General features: G+C 40.1%; 2 protein-coding genes across 2 annotated transcripts; both read right to left on the bottom strand.

Moving 5' to 3' along the window:
* Positions 1–1676: 1676 nt before the first annotated feature.
* LOC141009172 (serine/threonine-protein phosphatase 4 regulatory subunit 3-like) lies at positions 1677–10564 on the bottom strand. Its single transcript, XM_073481630.1, has 16 exons — positions 10084–10564; positions 9409–9464; positions 8831–8929; positions 8031–8654; positions 7087–7164; positions 6559–6675; positions 6305–6421; positions 5543–5674; positions 5196–5298; positions 5049–5090; positions 4707–4865; positions 4366–4535; positions 4114–4253; positions 3848–3996; positions 3624–3763; positions 1677–2991 (listed from the first exon to the last, which is right to left on the bottom strand). Exons 1-16 carry the CDS (start codon positions 10226–10228, stop codon positions 2890–2892), a joined length of 2373 nt encoding a protein of 790 aa, XP_073337731.1. The 5' UTR covers positions 10229–10564; the 3' UTR covers positions 1677–2889.
* A 1712-nt stretch (positions 10565–12276) lies between these two features.
* pnpt1 (polyribonucleotide nucleotidyltransferase 1, mitochondrial) lies at positions 12277–20720 on the bottom strand. The gene is made up of 28 exons (XM_073482501.1): positions 20513–20720; positions 20177–20237; positions 19025–19099; positions 18799–18904; positions 18658–18707; positions 18484–18547; positions 18347–18394; positions 18083–18196; positions 17568–17754; positions 17263–17314; positions 17009–17066; positions 16757–16853; positions 16572–16674; positions 16280–16350; positions 15860–15896; positions 15678–15744; positions 15496–15585; positions 15272–15325; positions 14705–14814; positions 14547–14618; positions 14322–14385; positions 14135–14218; positions 13964–14047; positions 13680–13786; positions 13526–13581; positions 13279–13357; positions 13138–13185; positions 12277–13056 (listed from the first exon to the last, which is right to left on the bottom strand). Exons 1-28 carry the CDS (start codon positions 20629–20631, stop codon positions 12901–12903), a joined length of 2313 nt encoding a protein of 770 aa, XP_073338602.1. The 5' UTR covers positions 20632–20720; the 3' UTR covers positions 12277–12900.
* Between the last annotated feature and the right edge of the window lie 3060 nt (positions 20721–23780).

The following is a 23780-nucleotide window of genomic DNA, read 5'->3' as shown; positions in this document are numbered from 1 at the left end:
TTCTTTCTGTGCCAAAGTAAATCCCCTTCTTGAGGGCCTAAACATGCTCAAAAATGATGAAAATTGGTACACTTGTGACTTGTGGTAATGGGTGTGACAAAATGGCTCAACAATTTGGTCAGAAAAGACTTAAAACCTTGATGATGGTATATGATGAGTTATTGTCATCGCCATTAAAGAGGAAGTTGCTGTTTCAGTGTTAAGTCCAATCATCTGCAATTTTCACGTTTGATAACAGTGTGGGCCCCCAAGACTTCTACATGCCATTTGAGTAAGTGGTACTGCGCCATCTTCTGGCAGCAGTGAGAAAGCCTTCTGTGACAATCATTAGCATGAACTTTCCAAGGTGTCATCTACCCTTTGTGTACTCATGTCCTTTACTTTCATGTACGAGTGTTCTCGAGCACCACAAAGTGGAAACAAAAAGTGACAATGAGCTGCGTCGTGCTGTGTGATACGTAACATAAAATACAGAGTTGTGGACGCCAGGTCAGTGTTCAGTGACGAGGCCCCAACAGGCACTGGTGTGTGGAACACTATCCTGAGTGACAATTGGAAAAAAAAAAAAAAGTTTGTATCCTAACATTTTTCTGTTACAATTCGAATAAAATATTATTTTTATAAATATCAAGGGTCATGTTTGAGAGATTTGATTAAATACAACTATCAACTCAAAGGAATAGTTCAGAATTAGAAATTTTGAAGCTCCAATTGCCAAATCGGTAAATTAAAACAAAGCTCGATTCACAAGTTAAACGTCAGGGTCACATTTAATTTCAAAACTTATCAAATAAATTCATACAAATGTTAAGAATGGATAGTGGTAGTAAATGCACTTGGTACAAATTCATCAAGGGAGAGCAGAAACAGTCATATTTGTTGGGTGTCGCTTCAGACAGGAGGAAAGACAATTCGGCGCTCATGTACTGCTGAACTCCTGAAGAGCACATTGGCAATAATCATCTTACTTGTGCTCCTACCCTGCTGCTTGTTGAAGATAAAAGTCTGATCTGGCGTGTTTTTCCAAGTCATTTTTGATTCCCTTCATCTGTCTCTCAGTGTGCTTGTGGTGTAACCAGGAGAGAAGATATAACACGAGAAATGTTTCAACCCGACACTGAAATGTCTCATAGCCTTGACACTGTCAAACCTGTGTGTTGTGTGTCTCAAACACTCCACATTTTGATTCAAAGCCTGTCCTGCATCGACTCTGGGATTATATCATCTTTTATCGCAACTGATAAAAAACAGCTCATCCAATCACGGAGAAAAAAAACTTCCCTAAAACTTATTTTTGATCTGGAACAAAGCTGAATATTTCCGACCTGGATCAAACTTTTGTTGACAATTCTGGACCTTCAAACTCAGATAAAAGCTCCTCAACACACTGGAATTATTCTACGTTCAGGAATAGAGTGTTACAGTGCAAAGACGAGATTAAGCCTTTTTCGTTCTGATGCAAATTGAACTCTGAACCTGAGATCTGTGTGAGAGAATGGTGCCGAGAGCTGAACCTCCTGAAACAAGAGTGTGCAATAAATCTACTCCAAGCACACCAGCAGCTCAGCTTTTTACCCAGTCAAAACAAAAACCGGGCTACTGTCTGTGTGCATCATAATGAGGCCACTAAATCCTTGAATCCACTAAAATACAAAACTCCAGACATCCTCAAAATGTTGGCTGCAAAAAGGACTTTACTGCAGTTTTAATACGTTATTTTTAAAACCAGCATTTGCAACTTCTCTGCATTTTACATTGAATCAAATGAACTGGACTGAAAGGGTGAACAGTGACCCCACCTTTTGTGCAACAACAACAAAAATACACAGGTAGGTAGGTATCTGTCTCCCCTTTGAAAATCAGATCAGGGGCAAATGATTAAAAAGAAAAAAAATAACATCTGTACAGTACTTTTTAACAAATTCATGAAATACAGGATTTCTGGCTAACGCAGTCCTGTGTGTGAGACGTCGTGTGTGTTTTTGTGTGTGCCTTGGCCAAACTGACGCCATGGCTTTTGAAGGTTTGAGTCCGGCTCCTCTGGATCTCATTACTGCTGAGTGTTCATCCTGGTACATTTTGTCATCTGTCCCCTCCCTTGTCTCTCAACATTTTGTGTAATTCTTCTATGTTGCCTAGATCTCTCTATACCCGACAAAAGTGAACAGTTCTGTGGCAGGGCGGCACACACTACTTCAGCCAGTCAAGCTTTTTCTATAACTATGACGGCTAGTCCTGCTAGCCTGACTGGCCTGCTGAACAGTTCGTACACTGGCTGGATGTGTTCCGGCTTCCTCTTGTCTCTGGAGCTCATTGGTTCGGGTTCGACGTGGATGGAAGGGAGAGTTCAAATGAGGACATGTGAGGGTTCCTGCGGGGTTGCTTTAGTACCGCAGCTTCCTTGCTGCTGTTGCTATAGCAACAGAGCAGAGTTGGGAACCGCCTTGGCACCGTTATATCCACTGCAGACTCTCCGGTCGGTACGTAGGATGGTGAATGAGGAGGAGAAAGTTGTTCAGGAGGAGAGCAGGAGAGTGTTATGAGAGACAGGAGTGATGAGTTGGCAAAGGGTCAGTGAGAAAAAAGAGTTTTTGTGATCTCCTAGAGGAGGCAGTTGGTAAAAAGGAAGAGGTAAAATCAGCGGGCTGAAGGAACGGACTGATCTGTCTTTCTTTGCAAAAGAGAAGCTCTCCATCTCCTTCCACTGAGGGAGAAAAGAGGAGCAGAGATCAGGAGGGACTGAGTGAGGTGGGAGCTCGTCTTTGCCCGTCTCCTCAGTGAGACTGACAGGTGGCACGGGCAGGCCAAGGACCAATGAGACGACCAGAGGAGGGAGGATGGGAGGGACTCAGTGTCCGTCCGCCACGATCAAACAGAGGACAATCAGCCTTAAGAGCTCAGGCGGGGCCGCTTCCTCGGAGACTGCTCTTCTTCATCTTCCTCCTCTTCGTCCTCATCGTCAGGGTAGTCCACCAAACCAACCAGAGCAGTCTAAGGGAAAGGAAGAAAAACATTAAAAAAGACAAGCAATTAGAGTTGCAAGGATTAATCAATTAGTTGTCAACTATTAAATCAGCCACCCACTATTTTGATAATTGATTGAAGAAAAAAGGGAAACTCTGATTTAAGCTTCTTAAATGTCAAGATTGTCTAGTTTCTTTACTCCTCTTTGGCAGTTAACTAAATCTTTGGGTTGTGGACAGAATAAGAAATTTGTAAAAACATAATTTTGGGCTTTGGGAAACACGGTTTGACATTTTTTCCACCATTTTCTGACATTTTATAGACCAAACAGCTAATCAATTGTCAAGAAAATAAGCAACAGTTTGTTCAACAATGAAAATTATAGTTAGTTGCAGCCCTACATGCCAGGCAAAAAACAGATTCCTGCAGGTGCTGTCTGTCCATCAGGATCAGTTTTCATTTATACTTGAGGAAGAAATACACTTGCTTTTGAAACTTTTGTTTCTGATATATGATAAAAACTTGTGCTTCAGTCTTCAACGTTCTCAAACACAGAACAGTTTTTGAAACTTCTACAGTTCAACTATGGCAGTGATGTTAGCTAAAAAGTAGCTGCTGACAGGTGCGTTTGTAAATAACTGGATCTCAAGACGCATTACCTTCACGACTGGTGTGGCAGGAAGAGCAACAGTTTTGACAGAAGAAGTTGAACTGTTGTTCGGAGTGACGGTAGGTGAGGCAGGTGGGATTGCAGCAGCTTTCCCGTTGTTGTTGGCACCATTAGCTCCGTTGGCAGCTCCTGCAGTTACAGAGACTGTAAGTATCAGACACTGTTGCAATAAAAAGGAAAACATATCAACTCAGTAATACCAGAGCAGCTTACCTTTTTTGGCTTCCATGTACTTGCCGTAGCTGTCGGAGAAGTCGTCCTCCATTCGGCTCTTCTCCACAGCCTCTCCATCATCGTCATCGTCGTCATCATTGAACCACAGCTCCTCATCCTCGTCCAACGACCGAGCATCTCTGCGATATCTATAGGGGGGTAAAATACTTTATGAAGTACAGTCATCACCAGAAAAAGGAGATAAATGTAGCATTGGGAACCAGGGATATAGGAATATCACCTTTGTGTCCAATCGCTGTACTGACCTGTTGAGTCTCTGACTCTGCCTGTCTTTTTCCTGCTCGTACCGCCCTTTCAGGCCCTTGAAAGTCTGGACGTATTCAATGGATTCAAGTGCTTTGTAGAAGTTATCCACAATGTGAGCTATGAGAGACTTGATGTCCTCCTGGAAAGAGAACACAGCAATAAGAAAAAAATCCACAAACAATCCCCTCTCAGTGTCAAACTCTACACTGACGAATACTTTTCATTGAGGTACGTTCTATGCGTCTACTCACCACTTTAATGAACTCAAAGAGCTCAATGATGGCTGAGTTGAGGAGGTTGTATCGGGTGCCGTTGTCCAGCAGGGCGTTAATGACAGGCTCAAACAAGTTCCCTTTGATGATGTAGCGGTTGTAGTACTCATCCTTCAGACCAATGATCCTGCGCATGAAACGCAGGGCACCTTGGACAAAAACAGACATCTCAGTTAAATTAAGTATGATTACAGAAAAACCCATGACGTATACTTGATAAAAGTCAATTCAGAAAGTAGGATAACTGTGACAGAGCATTTAGAGAGGCAAAGACAAAGCAGCAGAGGTATTGAATGTGTGTGTGAATCACTGTGACTTACAAAGAGCCAGGAAGGTGTGTTTTGAGTTCATGAGCACCAGCACTCTCCTGAGCAGGTCTTTGTTCATGATGTAGGTCTTGATGTGGTAGGTGTGGTGCTCCACACAGAAGGTCAGAAGCTCCAGGATCAGTGCCAGCAGCTGAGCCGTCTGGAAGTTGTCTACACAAAACAAACAGAGCTTATTCACCCTGACGATACGAATGAATGCAATGAAGCTGCAGACTACTTCTTACAGTCCTGCAATTTCTCCAAACACAAACTGGATATTTTTGAGTTATTCAATTTAAACTGAACTATAATGTCACTCCAAGAATAATCATTTCCAGCAAACACAACCCTCACCTGGACAGACCGGGTTGATCTTAGTTGATCCCTCCTGCAGATCTGAAAGGCCATGACACAGAGTAATCAGTCAAATTCTCTATTTGTCTGAAGTCTGAAACACACAAGTTTGGATCAGATTATGTGACAACTCTGTCCTCAGCTTACCTTTTGAGTTTTTGTCATGTGCTGTGTTGGCCAGCAGAGGAGCAGTCAGGACATGCATGCAGTACTTGTAGAAGAAGCTCAGAAATTCTGTCTTCTCAGTTTTCTAAAAGGAAACAAAGGAAAAGAAGTTTTGAAATGTGCTGTTGATGTTTCAAATTTGGGTGAATTTGCAATTTCCTCGCCGCAGTGTGTCTGGGAGGCATCACATGGGAAAACAGATATGCTACACAGGTTTAACACCAAGTCAGCTATCCTTGTGTGTTTACAAGTATGATGATCCTGGCCATCAATACACAATTTTCTAGCCCACCACTATGTGAATTCTTGTGTGTGTTGGTTCTGCTTACATTGGTGGAAGCCAGCATGTTCTCGGGGTCGATGAGCGTCCTGAGCAGACCCATCAGCTGGACGGCCCCTCCTAACTCTGGGTCAGAGTCACAAATCATCTGCTTGATCACAACATTTATCAGCAGAACATCCTGTAAGCAAAAGAAAACACAAACAGAAAAGATTAAGTCATAACGATGTAGTTTTGGTCAACTTATAAGAGAAATTAAACAAAAGAACTGCATGACAGTCAAGCAACCCTTCCCCTACGGAGGACATTTGTTGGCAAGAAAGATTGTGGATTCATTCAACTATACAACTTCTTTTGTGTATAGGAATAGAAGTTATAAAAGTAGATAACAATCACCAACGATTCAAAAGCCCATTTGATATTTGGAGTTCACCTCAACTACTTAGTGCTTTGGAGCCTTTAAGGCTTCAGGTTTTAATTCGGAAAGCGTTGTGCCATGTGCAGTTATTTGTGCACATGAATTGTGTAAAAATGTATGCAGCACAGACCTATAAAGAATGTATTTGGGAAGTACTGAGAAGGTATGTTTGTAGATCAGACAGTCCACCAAATTTAGTATCAACCTACTTGACAACAGTACGTAATTGAAATATTCTGTTCAATGATTAGTTTTGTTGCAACCTTACTGTGATACATAAAACTTTTTCAAATATGTATTATTTCATAAAGGCAATCCTGAACTGAACCAAACAACCGCCTGACATCTAAAAAGTGGAAGCATGCTTGTTAACAGTGATTTTTAAATGCTTACATCGTCTGTCTGCTGTGGCTCCTGCATGACAAACTCCCTGACCATGGAGGGGCTGAATTCCACCAGGTAAGAGAAGATGTCTGTAGCTGCTGCCCTCACCTGCAGGTCATCCATTCCCTAAACAGGAGAAAAATAGGAGGTGAGAGGTCACACACACACAAAATCTTTTCTGAGTTGATCATTTATAGGCTTAACATGTTAAAACTGTTTTATTGACACCTACTGAGAACATTCACATTCATTCAATGCCTTACCATGACTATTTCAAGAGCAGGTAAAATGCCTAGATTTGCCAGAGTTTTGAAGAAAGCGTCCCTGTTTTGCGGCTGCAACGTTTGTGAGAATGCACAAAATTCCTTGACAAAGTTCACCTGAGGATTAGAGGAAAAAAGTAATGGTTAATCAGCAGTTGTCTCATTAAAGGAAAAAGTTAAGAGCATTTACATTATCCCAATGCGCTGTTTCATTTGTACAGTGTGGAGCTTCTTCTGAAGTGAATAAATGACAAATGGAAGGACCCATGGAATGAATGATTTGCTATTTCACTCTCAGTGAGAACCTTCAATGTTGAATGAATAACGCTGACAAAGCTGTAGTATCACAAGCAACGAGACCATGTCGTAACTCGCATTTAAATCATTATGGAAAACCATATAAAAAGAACAGTAATAGTGAACACTGTATTCTCACAACAATGAAAGCCAACATGGTGATACTGTTTGCATCTGCATTTTAACACAAAAAACATAATCTGGCCTGGAGATTTGTCATTTTTGACTTACGAGCTCTCTCCTTTTACTGTCCTCTGTGGCTTCATCTGTGAGCTGTGCAAAGACCTCCGTTAGAAATTTCTCATCCTCCTGTGACGCAAGAAAAACAGGGTTAAGAAATCAAGACTCTCAAGAAACAGAAAGTGGCAACAATACATAGAGAAACAGTGGAGGATTACAAAACGTAATCCTGGTCAGTTGTACTCAAGTTTTGCAGCACCAAGAATTAACAATCAAAAAAGTGAACTATTCTAACAACACAGAGACCCCTGATTCATTAGAGACAGCCACTCCACTTCTCTTTGGCCATGAAGCACAATCATTGGATGCTAAACACTCAAACATGAAATGGATGAATAACCTCAGCATCATGAAAATGATTATATGGTACATTTTTTTTCCAAATAACACATGCCTAACAGAAGCTCCATTTTGACATCCATGTAGAAACAATAAAATGGACATTAAATCATTGGCTGAATGACCTTTCAGAAATGTTTTTTTATTATTTTACATTTTTAAAATGGGTCAATCGTCACATTACAAAAGAGACATATTTCACTAAAGGACAAAAGTACCATAAATTAAGAAGTCTCCTGGGAGACAATAAGCATTGCTTGATCACAACATGTACAGGTAGATGAGCACAATCCTTACCCATTTCATCTATTTAAGATTTCAATTAATGCAAATAAGATAGAAGAGAAGAAATGTTTAGTTTATTTTCTTGTCTGGAACCACAGGAAGGGCTGTACGTGCATTTGTCAAACAAAATTCAGTCAGTCAGTGGCAACACAGTGAAAAATGAACCACTAGCCAAACTACACTTTAGATTCAGGAAAATACTGTACATGCAGAAGTGGTCAACTGGTATGGAATTTGGCACAGAAAAAAACATTATACAAAGAAAACTGTACCTCAACGAATAATACAAATTACCTGGTTTAGATCCTTACCTGCAGCATACTGACAATCTCCACCTTGTTGAAGAAGATGAAGGAGGTGAGTGTGGACAGGAAGTTCTCCTCAAAGACAGACGGTGTGGGCAGGATGATGTCCTGGATGTACTGCACCCGGTAGGTCTGGTGGATCTTCTGCCGCAGCTCAGAGTCTGTGATAGGGATCACCTCCTTAAACTTTGCTGTCTTGGTCAAGAATTCCCGGTGCCGTTTAGGCTGAACCAGCGCTGGGTCATACTCAAGGCAGCCCACCACATCCATGATACAGTCGTCAGAGAACATCACCTCAAAGAGGGCCGCTTTATTGAGGAACAAGACACCTCGGACAATCTCATAGAGGTGATGTAGGCCTTCCCTGTTGTCCAGGTCCTCACATACTCTGAAGAGACCCAGGAGTTTCTTGATGTAGCCCTCGCTCACCAGGGCCAGAGCAAGTTTTTCCCTCCGGATGGGCGAAGACAGGACAGAGGTGACCAGATCAGCTATCTCCTCCAGTCGGCTTAGTTCACATGGAGGGAGCTCCACCAGGTGGCTTGTCTCTGGAATCTCCTCAAAGCGCTCCTCCTCCGACTCATCAATGGGGTCCTGGGTGATGTCCAGGGCAGGGTCCTTGCCTTGAACCTGGGCAATAAATTGTAGGTAAATATGAAGGAAAGAACTGTAAGTATTGATTACCTTGTGGCAGTGTCAAAGACTTTTACACCAATAGACCTGCACCGCTGCTGTTTGTGTACCCTCGAGTGAACAAACATTTTTAAACAATGCACAAAACTTTGGTAAAACAGGAATGATGTTACCTGGCAAATCTTCTCCCAGATCTCATCGCAGCCAGCCTTTTCCTGGAAACTTAGGGCAAGGTCATAATTATCTGCTTCCGACCAGACAATCAGTGTGTCCTGCAAGAAGGAGAAAGAAACATCAAACTGTACTTATCATATTCACACACAGTTGTTCAGACAGAAAGGTCAAACTCAAAAAAACACATATTAACTAAACACATACAGGCACTTTCATGCAAGTCCTTTAAAAAATGAATTAGATCACTTTGTCAACAGCATGCATAGGAAACACTTGGCTCCGATCTGTTTTTCCAAACTCAAAAACTGTGCCACATTTCTGTCACACATATCGATCACGGTTCTCACTATTAAAAATATGAACAACAAGTTTGATGATGTGATATGTCTATTAGCTACTTGTTCCAAGGTTTACAATCGGACCTGATGGTAAATTCCCATTGTGTGCACTGCATCATGGTAGCAGTAATTGTCCTGCAACAAGTCTCATACTGTAAAGAGTCAAATATAACACTCTGGCTCATAATTTTGGAATTTGAGTTGAGTGAGAGATTTGAGTCGATCCAATCTATTCTTACCTGCTGTTTCTGATATGCGGTATTCGGGCTTATCTTCGACTCCAACAGTAGTGATCCTAAAACACAAAGACTTGGGTAAGTTTCCACTTTAGAGCCACTGGGAAGTATCAGAACAAAAGATTAACCAATGATAACATATTCTTCAAAGTTAAGATCACTTAATTGGCCTAGTTTTGAGTATTCAACGTTAAAAGGACAATGTGAAACGTGTATAAAACAATGTTATATAAAATAGAAAACTTGAAACTAACATCAGCAGGGCTAATTAGCCACCGATAGCCCATTTCCATTGTTAATAACTTTTACATGATGTTTGCATGAACACGTAATGGTTTATGATCCTGAGTAATAACAAGTTTGTACGTTTAAGACTAGACTTTGAAGGCCCCCCATGCTACGGAGATCACGTCGCCTGCTAAAGCAACGGGCTTTGCTAGCACGAAGCTATTCCATAAATGATTGTCTTTTATCTAATAACAGTGTTAATACTGGTTGTTCGAGCAGTCTCAAACGACTGGCTCCAAATGCGACATGATAATCAAAAATAAAAAAGCCAAGTAAGTCCACAAAGTGTAGATAATAGCTAACTGTATCATTATGTCCGAACAACCAGGAATTAGCATGCTAACGCTAGCCAACGTAACGTCAATGCGGCTATGTTAAATGGGAACTTACCGTCTGATTCGGCCCGAACTAATAATGATACCACCCCACCTAGCCGTTCAACAAAGGTAGACGAAACGTGTCCGGTACCCCGATCGTCCCACTGCCGATCCTCGTTTAGCGTGTACACTTTCACTCGCCGCCGAGTGTCCGACATGGTTAACCGAGTCGGAGCTAGCAGGCTAGCTAGCTGCTAACAAGCTATCACCTCACCCCGTCTGGTGTTTTCCTACCCTCGACCTGTTAACTTTGTTTCCACCCGCATGTTACAAAACATGCACGTCTAAGTGAAGTTCACTATATCAGTCACAATATATCAGTAGCTACTTCATAAACACATTACGCTAACGATGTGAAACAACTCAACAGGAGGCCTAATGTTAAACAGGAAAATTCACAGAGAACACAACAACTCTAACGGCCTTCTTGCTAACGTCCACAGACCGCCATCTTGTAATCCGATCTTGTGTTCTTTTTCTTCTTCGACGTCAATCAAGCGCTGACTGCCGCGGGGTCTCCTCCTCCGAGCGACACCGTCCAATGGGAACCGCAGCAGCGCCAGATCACCGCGCCACCTATCGGCAGCGAGGGGAACAGCAGCAACAGTCACCTGCAGGTGACTCGTACATAACAATAAGCCTTTTCTTTTAGCTGCTTTTTACAACAATAGATATAGCAATACTCAACATTAGATATTTTAGTGTCTCACCTGTTTATTTTATGACATATCTGGATTTTTTATTTTGTGTTTTGTGAATATTTCTCAAAATGCCCCCAAAAATAGGGCAACACATTTCATTTGACTTTTATTGCATATCCATGCACATGCATATATGCACCCATATCCCAATATCCCTGAGTAATTCTGAGTAGTGTACTACCTACTTAATTGAAACAAAGACAGTCTTGCACCATTGTTAAAACTAATATTCAAATTAAAATGGTTTAAATCTAAAGAATAAATAAATAAATAACAGTTCTCCGTATTATTTTTACTGTATTTCTGAATTTATTAAGCTCTAGGACCAAACATGAAGCTTTTTCCAGCACCTGCCCATTGGACCAGTGAGACAAACAGACACACACATAATTTTAATACCACTTCAGTTTATGAGTACAGATATTGAGCATCCTTAATGTCCTCCAGCCTAGAAAAAAAAAAACATGTTGCAGTAAGTACTTCAATAACATGTCAGATGGAAGAGTATCTGCATTCAGAGAGTAATTCATAGTATTAAAATCTATTTCAGTTTTCACCCTCTTAATTTGGTGCATATTTCTGTGATGGGGTTAGTGTTAAATCATAAATGTAAGTGAGCTACGAATTCTGCTAGAGGCAAAATAATTGCATTCTTATTTAAGTAAACAATTCTTCAGTCTATCAGACAAACCACCAGTGGGGCAGCAGGTCCAGTCAGTGTGACACAGCAGTTCCTATCATGGGTATTTCCCAATTTTCTGTGCCTCAGGGGTGGAAGTCTCATTGATGTAAGAATCTGTCCCTCACCATGTGCGTATTTAGGAGCCCACTGGCTGAACCCTACACATGACTCCACTTCTTGCATAGACTCAGGTTGTTTAGGGTTGAGCAGCGGGTAATGATGTTATTTTATCGTGCGTTGACAGAGTAAATTACATCAGGGAATAATATGGTATGGTAGCATATCAACTAAGTTAAAATCACAAATAAACTCACAGGTCCAAACAGCAATGAAAGTAATGGTCTGTTCTTTATGCCTGTAACGGCACTATATTGTATCTTTTATGCTGTAACCTTTATGTCCGGGACAAATTTCTGGAGGGACGAATAAAGTTATCTTGAATTTTGTATCTTGGATGTCAAGCAGGTGTCTTCATGGGACTTACAATTAGTGATGAGGTCTGAGCTGCTGTGAATTACAGTGGTAAAATGACTAGGCCTGCTCCAGGGTGGGTGGAAGATGATTTCAAACTTAACATAGTGTCACTATCAATGCCTGGTCAATGGTTGCTAAATGTAACCTGTTTTTCTTATAGCCTAAGAGGTAATTCTACTTTTACTACGACTGGTTTCATGGTTTTTCCATTTTGACTGGTTGTATTGGATCTTTTTCACGATGAGTACAATTTGTGGCACTTCATTTGTTGTTGGCTTCAGCAAGATTCTCATCTGTTTTTTTATGTGTGCGTGTTTTCTGCTCAAAATGTTTGTGAATTTTAACACTACAAAGCCAACATTGTTTTATTTATAAATTTTATGTGCACAACATAAAAGGGAAATATAACAAAAGCTCTTCCATTTTTCCTTCTTTGTCCATATCTTGATCTTGGCAGACGACACAGTGCCACAGTGAACACCAAACATGTGGTAAATTCCATACACACAAGAGGCAGTGTTATCACACACATGAATTAAAAAAACATCGTTAGATCGCACTGTGTCTGTTGGGTAAAAGCTGCTAGATCACTGTGATAGATGAAACTGAAAGAGAATATCACCCCCCTTATGCTTGATGCTGTCAATGCTAGCTGAGTTGGCAAATCTGAAAACAAGACACCATACAAGGGGATACTTAAAAATACAACAGATTTATAATATTTGAAAATGTGTGTCCACTGCTCGTTCTTATCCAAGTGCTCATTCAGTTTGTGCACATTCATTGAAGCACAATAACAGCAGGACGCTGTTATGTGATGAGCTGCAGTCCACTCCAGTGCGGTTTAACCAAGTCCATACCCACCACAGCAGCAGGGTAAACCTCTTTATGTACAGCACTGGATCTGATGCTCTTGGTTTAAACCAAAGTTTAAATCCACTTTGGTTGCAAAGCCAGAAGTTAGCCTGATGTGTCACAAACCAGTGCTGTCCGTGTGGCTGTTGCTTGAACCCATGGAGATGCTCTGTTTCTCACTCATTGTCTTGACGAGAGTTGCTGCAGGGGACTGGAGCACCTTCCGTGAAAGTCTCATTCTTCCGTCTGTTGGGTCCCGTCCAAAGTACTTGACCTGTTGGCAGAGAAGGTGAGCCCAGAATGTAAACACAGGAGGTGACTTTTGAAAACACAGTTTGTAGTTATTGACACATACCTGTATCTGCTGTCCCACCTCTAAACCCAAAGCACTTGGATGTTTGATCTAAAAGAAGAAAATACAGAGAAATTACCCTCCAAAATCCAAAGAGAAACATGGAAATGAAGGCAAACAGTATGCAGAGGGAAATGTTCTGACCCGTTTGTGGTCCAGTTGTGAGTTGTGCAGCAGGACAGCACTCATGTTGGGATAAAGTTTTACCATCACACCAATGTCCCTGAAGCAGAGCAGGAAAAGACTTCAGAAGCTGTTTGAGGTTTGATTATTCATAATTTGATTTTGGTATTCATGGAGAACATGAATAAAATTCTGCTAGACAGCATATTAAAATTGATTGCTAATGACTGGTAACAAATACTGTTTTACATGCAATGTAATAGTTTACCTTATCTCTGTGATGGTAGCAGTGTAGATGGCGCCAAACTCCAGCTGCTGTTCTTGCTGCAACAGAGGACAGAAATATACATGTATGTTAATGCACATAGTGTATATATACACATGCAAACATCTGTGTGCATTTACAAGTGTTGGAGACTCACATCATCCTTGCAGACGTCAGTGATGAATTCTTGGGCTTCACTCATGGCTCCCGGCGTTGGAGCGAACACAGAGAAAGTCTCCTCGTCCACCTGACTAATTGTCACACCTTAAGAGGAAAAAACAAATCTCCAGTTACAACATTCTGTTAAAAGTGTCTGTGTTGTGCAGCAACACAGACACTTTTAACTGATAAAACGACAAAACTGTACTTCAATCACAAAGACATCATGTTTTTGGTTGGTTTTCTTATTCAATTAAATATTAATTTCCGACTACACGTTACCTGTTTCAGCTTGTAGTCTGCGAAGGTTGTAACCTCCTGGACCAACAAAGCGTGCTCGCTTGGAAACAGGCACCCGGACATTTTCTGAGGAAAGAATGAACGCATGCACATCAATGATCCTCTTCCTTCAAAATGTGTGAACACAAATTTATGTTCAAACACAAATCTTACCAACAACAGGTCCATTCTCCTTCCTAGTCCCTCTGGGGCTTGCTATACATTTCTTCATGATGCCCAAGATTTCCCTTTTTGCCACTAGAGCATAATAATATTGAAACAAAAGGTCATTAAAACCCACCCCCAAAAATGTGTACACACTTTATTTTTTGTGAAAAAAACTTTATTCTTTTGAGCTTACCAGTGGCCTGTTGGATGGCCTCCATGACCACCTTCAGAGGCAAACCTGGGATCTTTACGTCAGCCTGGAGGTTAAATAAAGGTGTTTAAAATAGGAACCAAAAAACAAAATACAATCACAAAATAGGCCAGGAGAAATATTTCTCTGAAAAACAGATACCTTTTCAAGTAAATTTATCTAATTTTCCACCCCTTTCAGCTACAGAATGAGCCAACTTCCTAATACCTGTAACGCAGTGATGCCCTTGTTTGTTCCTGCTAATTTGAAGTCCATGTCTCCAAGGTAATCCTCTATTCCCTGTTTAGAAAATAACAATTAGCTCATATTCAACATCTCCAATATAACAAAGTTGGTCACACACTGGCTACAGTTGTACACCATACCAGAATATCAGTTAGTAATCTGTAATCTTGGATCTCAGCAGGTTTCCCTGGAACAGCCTTGGAGATGAGGCCCACTGCTACACCTGCAACAGGAGAAGAGATGGGCACACCTGGAAGACACAAATTTGGACATATTAGCTACATATTATCACACAACTTCACCTTATTATGTAAATTGAAACACTAAAGCAAACCTTGATATGTCCTATATATCAATATTTAAATAGTGTCGATTTGCTTTAAGTAGCATCATAAGAAAAAGAAACAAAATTTTTGCAGCTACAGCTAACAGATTCAGTTGCTCAGTAATAGTTATTTTGTTGAGAATGCTTAAGTTATCAACATGCACTAGTAATTAAGATTTTACAGGGAATCCAACACGGTGGCATTAAGAAAAGTCATATAGAAATAGCCAATCTTCTTGAAGGTGTCGTTTTCTTAAAGACGATATTTAGTGGCATCGGTATTAAGTTGAAACTCTTTCATAATCAGTTAAGAACTCCTTATAGTACATTCAAGTAAACATAAGAAAAAAAAAATTGACAACAGACATTATGGTAGTGGTACCTGCATCCATCAGTGCGAGGCTGCCTCCACACGCTGAAGCCATTGAGGAGGATCCTGAAAGAACATAAAGAGGTGGATATAGGGAGAGGAAGGGAAATACAGCAATAAGCTGTCAGACATTGTAACCCCATGTTCCTGTCTCAGACATCCTGCTAGACAATAAATAGATTTCCTGTGGCGACAGTATTGTTTTAAAAACTTAAAAACTGCGTCACCACACTCACCGTTTGACTCCAGCACCTCAGCAGTGACCCTGATAGTGAAAGGGAAGTCTTTAGGAATGACTGGTCTCAGAGCTTTCTCAGCCAGGGCCCCTTTAGATAAACACAAACATCAACAAACACATCCACATTTACAGTCTTTGTCCATAAGGTTCTTGATGGGAATGAAGACAATGACTACAAACCATGTCCAAGCTCTCTCCTGTTGATGCCTCCCATCTTCCCAATCTCATTGGTTGCATATGGAGGGAACTGTAATAAAGGCAATGTTGATTTCAAGTTAACCTCGAAAACTAAACTAAGGAATACAAAATCATACACCTGATATTCAATGTGACTTTAAAAAAGAAAACAGCATTTTACTCACTTCATAATGAAGCATGAAGTTTTTGTCTTTGATGCCACTGCAGAAAGAAAATGAATGAAAAACCTTTCAATGGTTTATTTTAATCTGTGTGGACAATTTAGGCTACCACATAGGACAACACATGCCATGTAAGTCATACCATTCAGATACAGACAGGAAAATATAGCTGTTACTATTAATTTGATTAATCGTTTTGTCTATAAAATCTAAAAAAAATTCTTCAAATTGGTTCTTTTTTCAAACCAACCTTAAAAACCCAAACACTCTTCATTTACTATCATGAATGACAAAGAAAAGCAGCAAATCATGATGTTTAATAAGCTGAAACCAGCATATGTTTGACATTTTTAACTTGAAAACCTCTGCCTGAACTGTCCTCATAATGTAAACAGCATGAATGTGCGGATTAATGTCTGTCACCTCAAAGCTGTGGTGATCGGGTCTGCTTTAATACTGGATTCCAGGGAATCAAATGTGACACTGGACAGCACCTACGGGGAAAGAAAGAGAACAAGGACTGAGATTTCTCTGTGAAGTCTAAATAAAAGGCTTTTTCCACAGTAAAATCTAATTTCTCGACTCCATAAACACTTTAGGAAGTCAAACACCCATATATAACCAACAAACATTAGTCTTCCATCTCTTTAAAAAAATGGGTACAATGATATTCTTCTTTCACAAAATTACTGTGGCCTTCCTGCTCTGTACCTACCTGTGTTTGTCCTCTCTGGAACAGAGCTGAGCCATGCAGCGGTTTAAAGAGGTCGACATCACAGGAAATGTTCCTTAAGGAAGTCAGCTCCCTTCCATCACATCTACAACAAAAAGTTTTGCATCATTTACAGAGGTCCATCATGTGTAATGATACATTATACATTCATTTCACCATGGACTCACCTCTTGTACTCATTAAGCACTAAATTGCGGAAGACATCTTTGCTCACTGTGTTGAAGGACTCAATGACCTCAAAGGGCTCAGCCTGTGGGAATTTTTCTACACGTGGAAGACATGAATTGACACTGTTCAGCTGACAAATAAGACACAGACTCGATTGAATTTAAACATAATGAAAAGAAAAAAATGATTGTGCACCAATATTTGAAACAGCCAACTTAAAATTGTTTCCATGCAACATGAAGATATTCTACCTTTTAGGTTCTCTTCAGTTTCTAGTCGAATTTTGTTGATGGCTTCATCTCTTGAAATCTAAGACGAGATAGTGATATGATTAATGTTGTAATAATCTGAAACTCCTGAAAAACATAAATATTTTCAGATCACAGAGAAGAAACACATCAGTGATTCTGGCTGCTTTAAAATACTTTGATCCACAGAAACAGAAAACTGAATACTTGCTAAAATGGGCTCAAAATGGCCACATGATGTTGTGAGAGAACCTTACCTTATCGTAAGTGTGATTAGTGAAAACAGCATAGATCCTCTCAGAAGCTAATCTGCAAAGAAGGAAAAGCAAGTCATTACTAAGAGATAAAACTATATGAATCCTATTTTTGTCACGCAATTATGAGAAATTATGCTCAGATACTGCTCCATCAAGGTTCCCAGTAGGTTAGCCATCACAAGAATATCGACTGGATTTGTCTCATTTACAAACAATTACATTTTTTTTTTTAATTGCTGGAAGGAAATCATATCTAAATACATTCCAAGTGAAACTATGGAAAACAGTATCATCACTGGTCTTACTGCTGAGCATGCTCCACCATGTCAGTTGGGGCTGAGAAGACCTTGATCGGAGTCCGCTTGGTGACCTTACGCTCTCGCACAAGCTGTTGGATGGCCAGTATGATCTGCTGGCTGTGTTTGACTCCCAGCTTCACAGCCTGGCAAAAGTCCTGCTGCAGCACGTTCTCAGCTGATGCCTCAATCATCACTGGCAGACAGTCACATTAAAGAAAGTGGTGTATGATGCGATTAAAGGCTAATTAATAACCTGACCTGACAATTGCAGATGTTAAGCACATTTGTGGCCGATGACATCTATACCTAAGTAAAGTATATCTGAGTCAAGTAAGAAGAAAATGCGATAGATAATAATTTTTTTTACATTTATATTTTCCACTTCTGTGATAATTTGACAACAGATTTTATTACATCTACACCTCTCTACCTCTACATCTTACAGACTGGACCTTTGAAGTTTTTTCAGTAAATAAACCTCTGAGCTTCTGTTGGGAGTGTTATATCGTTTGCCAACTTACCCACTTGACTGCCAAGGGCTCCGGCCACAATCAGGTTGAGACTGCTGGAAGACATCTCTGCCCTGGTGGGGTTGACCAGCAACTCTCCGTCTACAATGCCCATACGCACAGCTCCTGTAAAAACACAAACACACATGGAGTCCCAAGCTAGTTTTCAAAGAAATGTACAATAATTGAAATTGGACAGATGAGTGAAAACCAGGATTGAAGGTTAAAAATTCTAATTATGTGTCAACAGGCCTAAATCTGTTGTGTGTTCCTCACCTATGGGTCCATTCCAGGGGATGTCGGACAGGGCCAGAGCAGCAGAAGCTTTAATGGAAGAAAACGTCATTTTAGCCAAGGGTTTAAAAAAGAAAACTTTACCTTGTGAAAATAAGGATGTCTGAGATTTAACTCACCTGCATTTATAGCCAGCACATCGGGAGCATTGACACCATCAACTGCCAGCAGGTTACAAAGGACCTTCAGACATGCACAAGACATTGGAGACAAATACAAATTAATCTCATTTTAGTTAAAAAAACAAAAGATGGCAAAAGATAATGGTGAAAACAATTTCAAACTGAACTGACCTGAGTATCATAAAAGTAACCAGGAGGGAACAGTGGTCTAATTGACCTGTCTGAGCAACAGAAACATGAGGAACTGTCAGTGAAAGCACTAAAGTCAACATCAAGTTATAAATAAAATAAGACACATTCTTATCAAGTCACCTATCAGCCTGCTGGTGAGGATCTCGTTGTCAGTGGTGCCGAGCTCTCGCCTCAAATAGTTAGTGGGGATTCGACCTGCTGCAGCTGCTTTCTGTCTGTAGTCAACCTGTTTATTAAAGGGAGCATTTATTCACGAGACAACCCACAAATGCTTCTACCAAATACATTTACATTACTTCCCACACAGGGAAGGTTGAGAATTTTTCAGTAATGTTTGAGAACATACCACAAGAGGCATAAACTGAGACGGAGAAGGTTTGGTTTTGCTCACAGCAGTCACCATCACAGACGTCTCTCCCAGCTTCAAAAAGAGATGGAACAGGTTAATGAAAAATATCATTTAAATACACTACATCATAAGCAGTGGTTCCACACGTTTTTAGAGAAAAATATACACTACAGCTGCAAAGATTTATCAATTAAAGTTGTCAACTATTCAATTAATCACCAAGTATTCAACCTTCTTAAATGTGAATATCATATCTTCTATGATATTAAACAGAATATCTTTGGGTTGTGGACAATACAAGACATTTTAGGATATCATCTTGAGATTTAGAAAACACTGGTCAACATTTTTCATCATTTTCTGACATTTTATAGAAGGAACAACTAACCAATTAACCAAAAAATAATCTACTAATCTTAATATCACAGTAAGGCTGGATTACCTTTTTTAAAAGGTTTTCTAACAGCCCGAGGGCCAGATAGGCCCCAGATTCCCATATCATGGGTTAACTGATTTGTGTTACGTAATTTAATTAAAAATGTATGTTGCAAATGCATTTATTTGACAATATACATCACTAAAGCACAATGTCAACCTGTTTTTAGAGGTGCTAAATATTTACATGGTGCATATTCCTAAAAAAATCTGTTTTCAACCATACTACAAACTAATAAAGGGTAAGGCTCTTAAGTAGGTTCATCCAGCCATTTTTTACTAGTCTTGTGAATATGTAGCATACAATTTGAGGGGAAAAAAATGTTAAAACTCAAAGTCAGGGTAAAGTTATGTCGGATAACATTTTGTAGTTTGCAAAATGTAACTATTAACTAGTAATATTTTAATTTGGTTCAATATTTAAGGGTCAAATCAAGTCAAGCCAAGGAAATTTACTTTTAAAGGCCTAAATCATACGTCACAGGGCTTCACAATCCCTCTATCATAGGGGAGGAACCTCAGGAAGAGCAACAGAGGCCGGATCCTTTATCCAAAGATGGACAGACATGCAGCAGATGGTGTTTATACAGCATGGATGTAGAATAGCAACAGTAGAAGCAACATTTATGAAGAATGTGGATAAAAGAGGATGCTGAGCAAGTTCCAGGTGCTGCAGTGCACCCGTTTGGTGTAACTGTTGACACATTTCTGTACCTTTACCACAGCAGATCCATCAGCAAATCTAGCAAACTTCCCTGAAGAGATCTCAAGTTTCCTACAAAAACAACGAGAGCACAGCATACCAAAATGTATGAGATACTAAACCACTGACATGTTCACAGGTAATAAAGACAGCTATTTAATTCCGTCTTCAACACGTCCCAGTTCTCTGTTCTGGTTTTTGTTTAGGAGCTACACGCGTAAAAGCGAGGCTATCAAAGCAGCAGCTAGCTACACACAGCTACAACACCCGTCATAAGTTTAGCGTTATGTCTTGCTGGCTATCAGTTGAACACTTGAACTGAACGGAGGCTGCGAAAGTCAACTCACTTCTCCCCAAGGTCCACTCTCACTGTCTGCGGTGTGGAGTGGCTGTTGTAAACACTTTGGTGACATAAGCGCACATGAAGGCGGGCAAACGAGTGCCCCAGTCGGAGCAAGTACCTCATATCTACAGAAAACAACCGAAAACAGAAGACGAGTTAGCCGGGTACTGTCAGTGTCTTTACAGTTCAGATATGCGCGTGGAGGCTTCCATGTCAGTTCGTCACATGAACGGAATTACGTTGTCGAGACGCGTCCTCTGATTGGACAGACTGAGGCGTGTGTGTAACATCAAATGCGTCCGTGTCATTCAACGCACAACAATTCCGCTTAAGCTGCTGTATTTACTCTCTTCAACTCTTTCTGGACTTTATGACGGTATAAAGGATTTTTACCTCGAATTAAAAGCATTAAATAAATTTAGCAGTTGGAGGGGAAAGTATCGGGTTTTTGTTTGTAATTAGGGAAAAGGCACACGATTAGCTGCTAACAACATAATGAAAATATATCAGCATGGTTATAAGCTTAACACGGGTGGCAGAAATATAAGAACAATTTCCTTAAATCAACGTATACGTTATCTTATCTTTTCTAGCTGTGCTAAGCTTCTGTAAACGCCCCTTTTAAAGCCGTTTTTATGCGTTATGCAGTCTTTGGGATCAAAGTACTGTAAAGTAAAATAGTAAACGCCTGGTTCTGTTGTCAAAGTGACATGATAGTAATTTTCTTTTTAGGATACAAATAAATCAATATTTATTTTTTTGTTTCAACCCCATTACATTTAAACATTTAGACCTACCATCATACAACTAAGTAGGCCTAATGAGATAGGCCAAATTGTCATAGGGTCATTCTACATTTTCTCGAATAAACACTTTCAGTTTCTGTTACTTTAGGGCATATAATCAAATTCCCCTGTCTTTGTCTCATGTTTATGTCTGAAATGAAACTGTCACAAGAGGGAATGTAGCAGCATGCTTGTAAGCCTCCAATATGCAATGTTAAATCCTTACCGCTAGGTGGCAGCATCTCCCCACCAAGTTTTTCTTTACGTTATTATACAATAAAGAGCAGTAACAGACTCACTGCTGTACAATTCAAGTTACCAATACAAACAACAGACTCACACCTCCTACACACAGGATATACGGAATCATAAATGCTTACACATTGGGAAACAATAACATGGTGGTTATACAATAATCACAACAAAAAGGTTTTGATTGTTGCAATGACACAGTAACATAGAAGGCATTTACAATTAAAGAAAGCTAAATTACTAATGATACTAATACTACTCCCAAATGAATATTTTTAAAAGAAGAAGAAGGGAAGAAATGTTATCGTTTTGGAAAACAGGTGTGTCTATTGTTTCTACATTTGTATTGCATAGGTGACAGTATCTACATATAATTTTCATCTTGTTCTAATAATCCTCAACAGCATCATCTTTCAATTTTCAAGCATATTTATGAATAGACCGATCAATTGCCTCCTGTTAATGTTACAAATATCACTGTGTATTTTTGAAATTAGGTTGATTTTTTTATAATTTTTGCCACCACCCCACTCTTCATATAGACATCACTGAAACATCAAGGGCTCTTTAATTGTACTTTACAGTTAAGTCAGAAAAATTGCTAAGTGTGTCTTTATTTTTTTCACATTGTCATAAAGCTCCTCTGCCTGAACCAGCTCCTGTAACTGTTTCCTGTGAAATGTCTCTGAAAGAATTAACTCTCTGTGCTTCAAACAGCCAGTTCTTTTGTCTTTCAGTGCATCAGTCAGTAAATCATGACCTTGCTTGCTGATCAAACAGTAAGTCCAGGAGTTAGCTTACCAGCCAGACAGCCCTGCGGTCACCCAGTCAGCCAACTCACTAACAGTGGGATTGCTGCAGTTGTTATGGCAACAGATGAGAGTTAACAGCATCTCTCTGGATTACTTTCACGCATGCACACACTCCAGCTAATTGCAGGGAGGAATAGCAGGATTTCACACAAGCTCATGCACAGTGAAAAACAAGAACACATTCCCATTATATTACCAACTCGTATTATCTTGTTTCCATGGCTCCGGGACACATTGAGATCTCATTATTACCCAGCAGAGCCATGGACTATTACTGCGTAATGGACCAGTCAGTGTTTCGTGGTAGACTACAAGGATCATAAACAGCTCAGTGGAGGATTCTCTGTGGAGGCTTCACTTTTCAGAGAGACTCTTCTTTCGTAAATGTTCATCGACCAACGTAGAAATCAATTGGTTATCTCTGGACTGTCTGTGAATCTATACGTCAATCCATTATTCAAACCATCATCTAGTCATCTTACAGAGATCTCTGTGACGAGAGACAAGGTGTCGATGTGATTTGATTGATCGGTGGATGTTGTTGATGAGAAATTATATTCAAGATCAATAAACTAGTCACACTACAGTACACCAAAGGAAGCAACAGTAGTCCACCTGAATCAGAATTTTTGAAATATTAGTTTATGTATGAAGTGTTAAAAATGGCTTTTTGTTTTTTTGTGTTCTTTTTTTGCCTTGATTTAAAAATGATGTCAGAAAAATCAGCTTTGGTCTCTCCCGTGTGTGTGAGTGTGCGTGTGTGAGTGTGTGTCCTTGCACCTTGGCCACTTCACAACTCAAGAGGTTTAAGTGCTTTTCTGATTTTCATGCTGCAGAGTTTGAGGAGGTGACGACAGGACAGCCTGCATGAGTGCTGCACTGATCTCTGTTATACACACATGAACACACGCACACACACACACACACACACACAGATTTGACGGGATTTTCCGTGGGGGTGCTAACTGAGGTTTTTCTGGGTCCTTGGCAACCAGAAGGGAGATTTAAAGGGAGATTATCCATCATCCTAAACACCCAGTGACAGCTTCAGTGGAAACCGGTGACATACTTTTTGTAGCTCATTTTACAACTTTTCTTGCAGAAGTGCAATGTTTCCAAATTTCCATCAACAGAGACACTGATATTTCCTGCTTGTGGTTGAAAGACATTTCTCCTGTTTGTCACTGAAGAGCCAGTAATTGGATCTACCCTCCTCTGATTATTATGGGCATGCATAAGCTTGAAGGAACCACCATTTAGACAGCTCAGAGTGACTTGAATTGGCAAGGAGTGATTTCTTTTGTCACAAGCGTGGTAATTACGTTATGGCACATGGCAAAGTTCCACAAAATACTGTTCCGCTCTCCGAGAACGGGCAGAATTGCAGCTCATGGAACAGCATGTTGCTTAGAAAGTGCCTCAT

Source organism: Pagrus major, chromosome 15, assembly GCF_040436345.1.
Source record: "Pagrus major chromosome 15, Pma_NU_1.0".
In the NCBI taxonomy this organism is placed as follows: domain Eukaryota; kingdom Metazoa; phylum Chordata; class Actinopteri; order Spariformes; family Sparidae; genus Pagrus; species Pagrus major.
The sequence above is the reverse complement of the archived record's forward strand: the minus strand, read 5'-3'. Positions and strand labels throughout refer to the sequence as shown.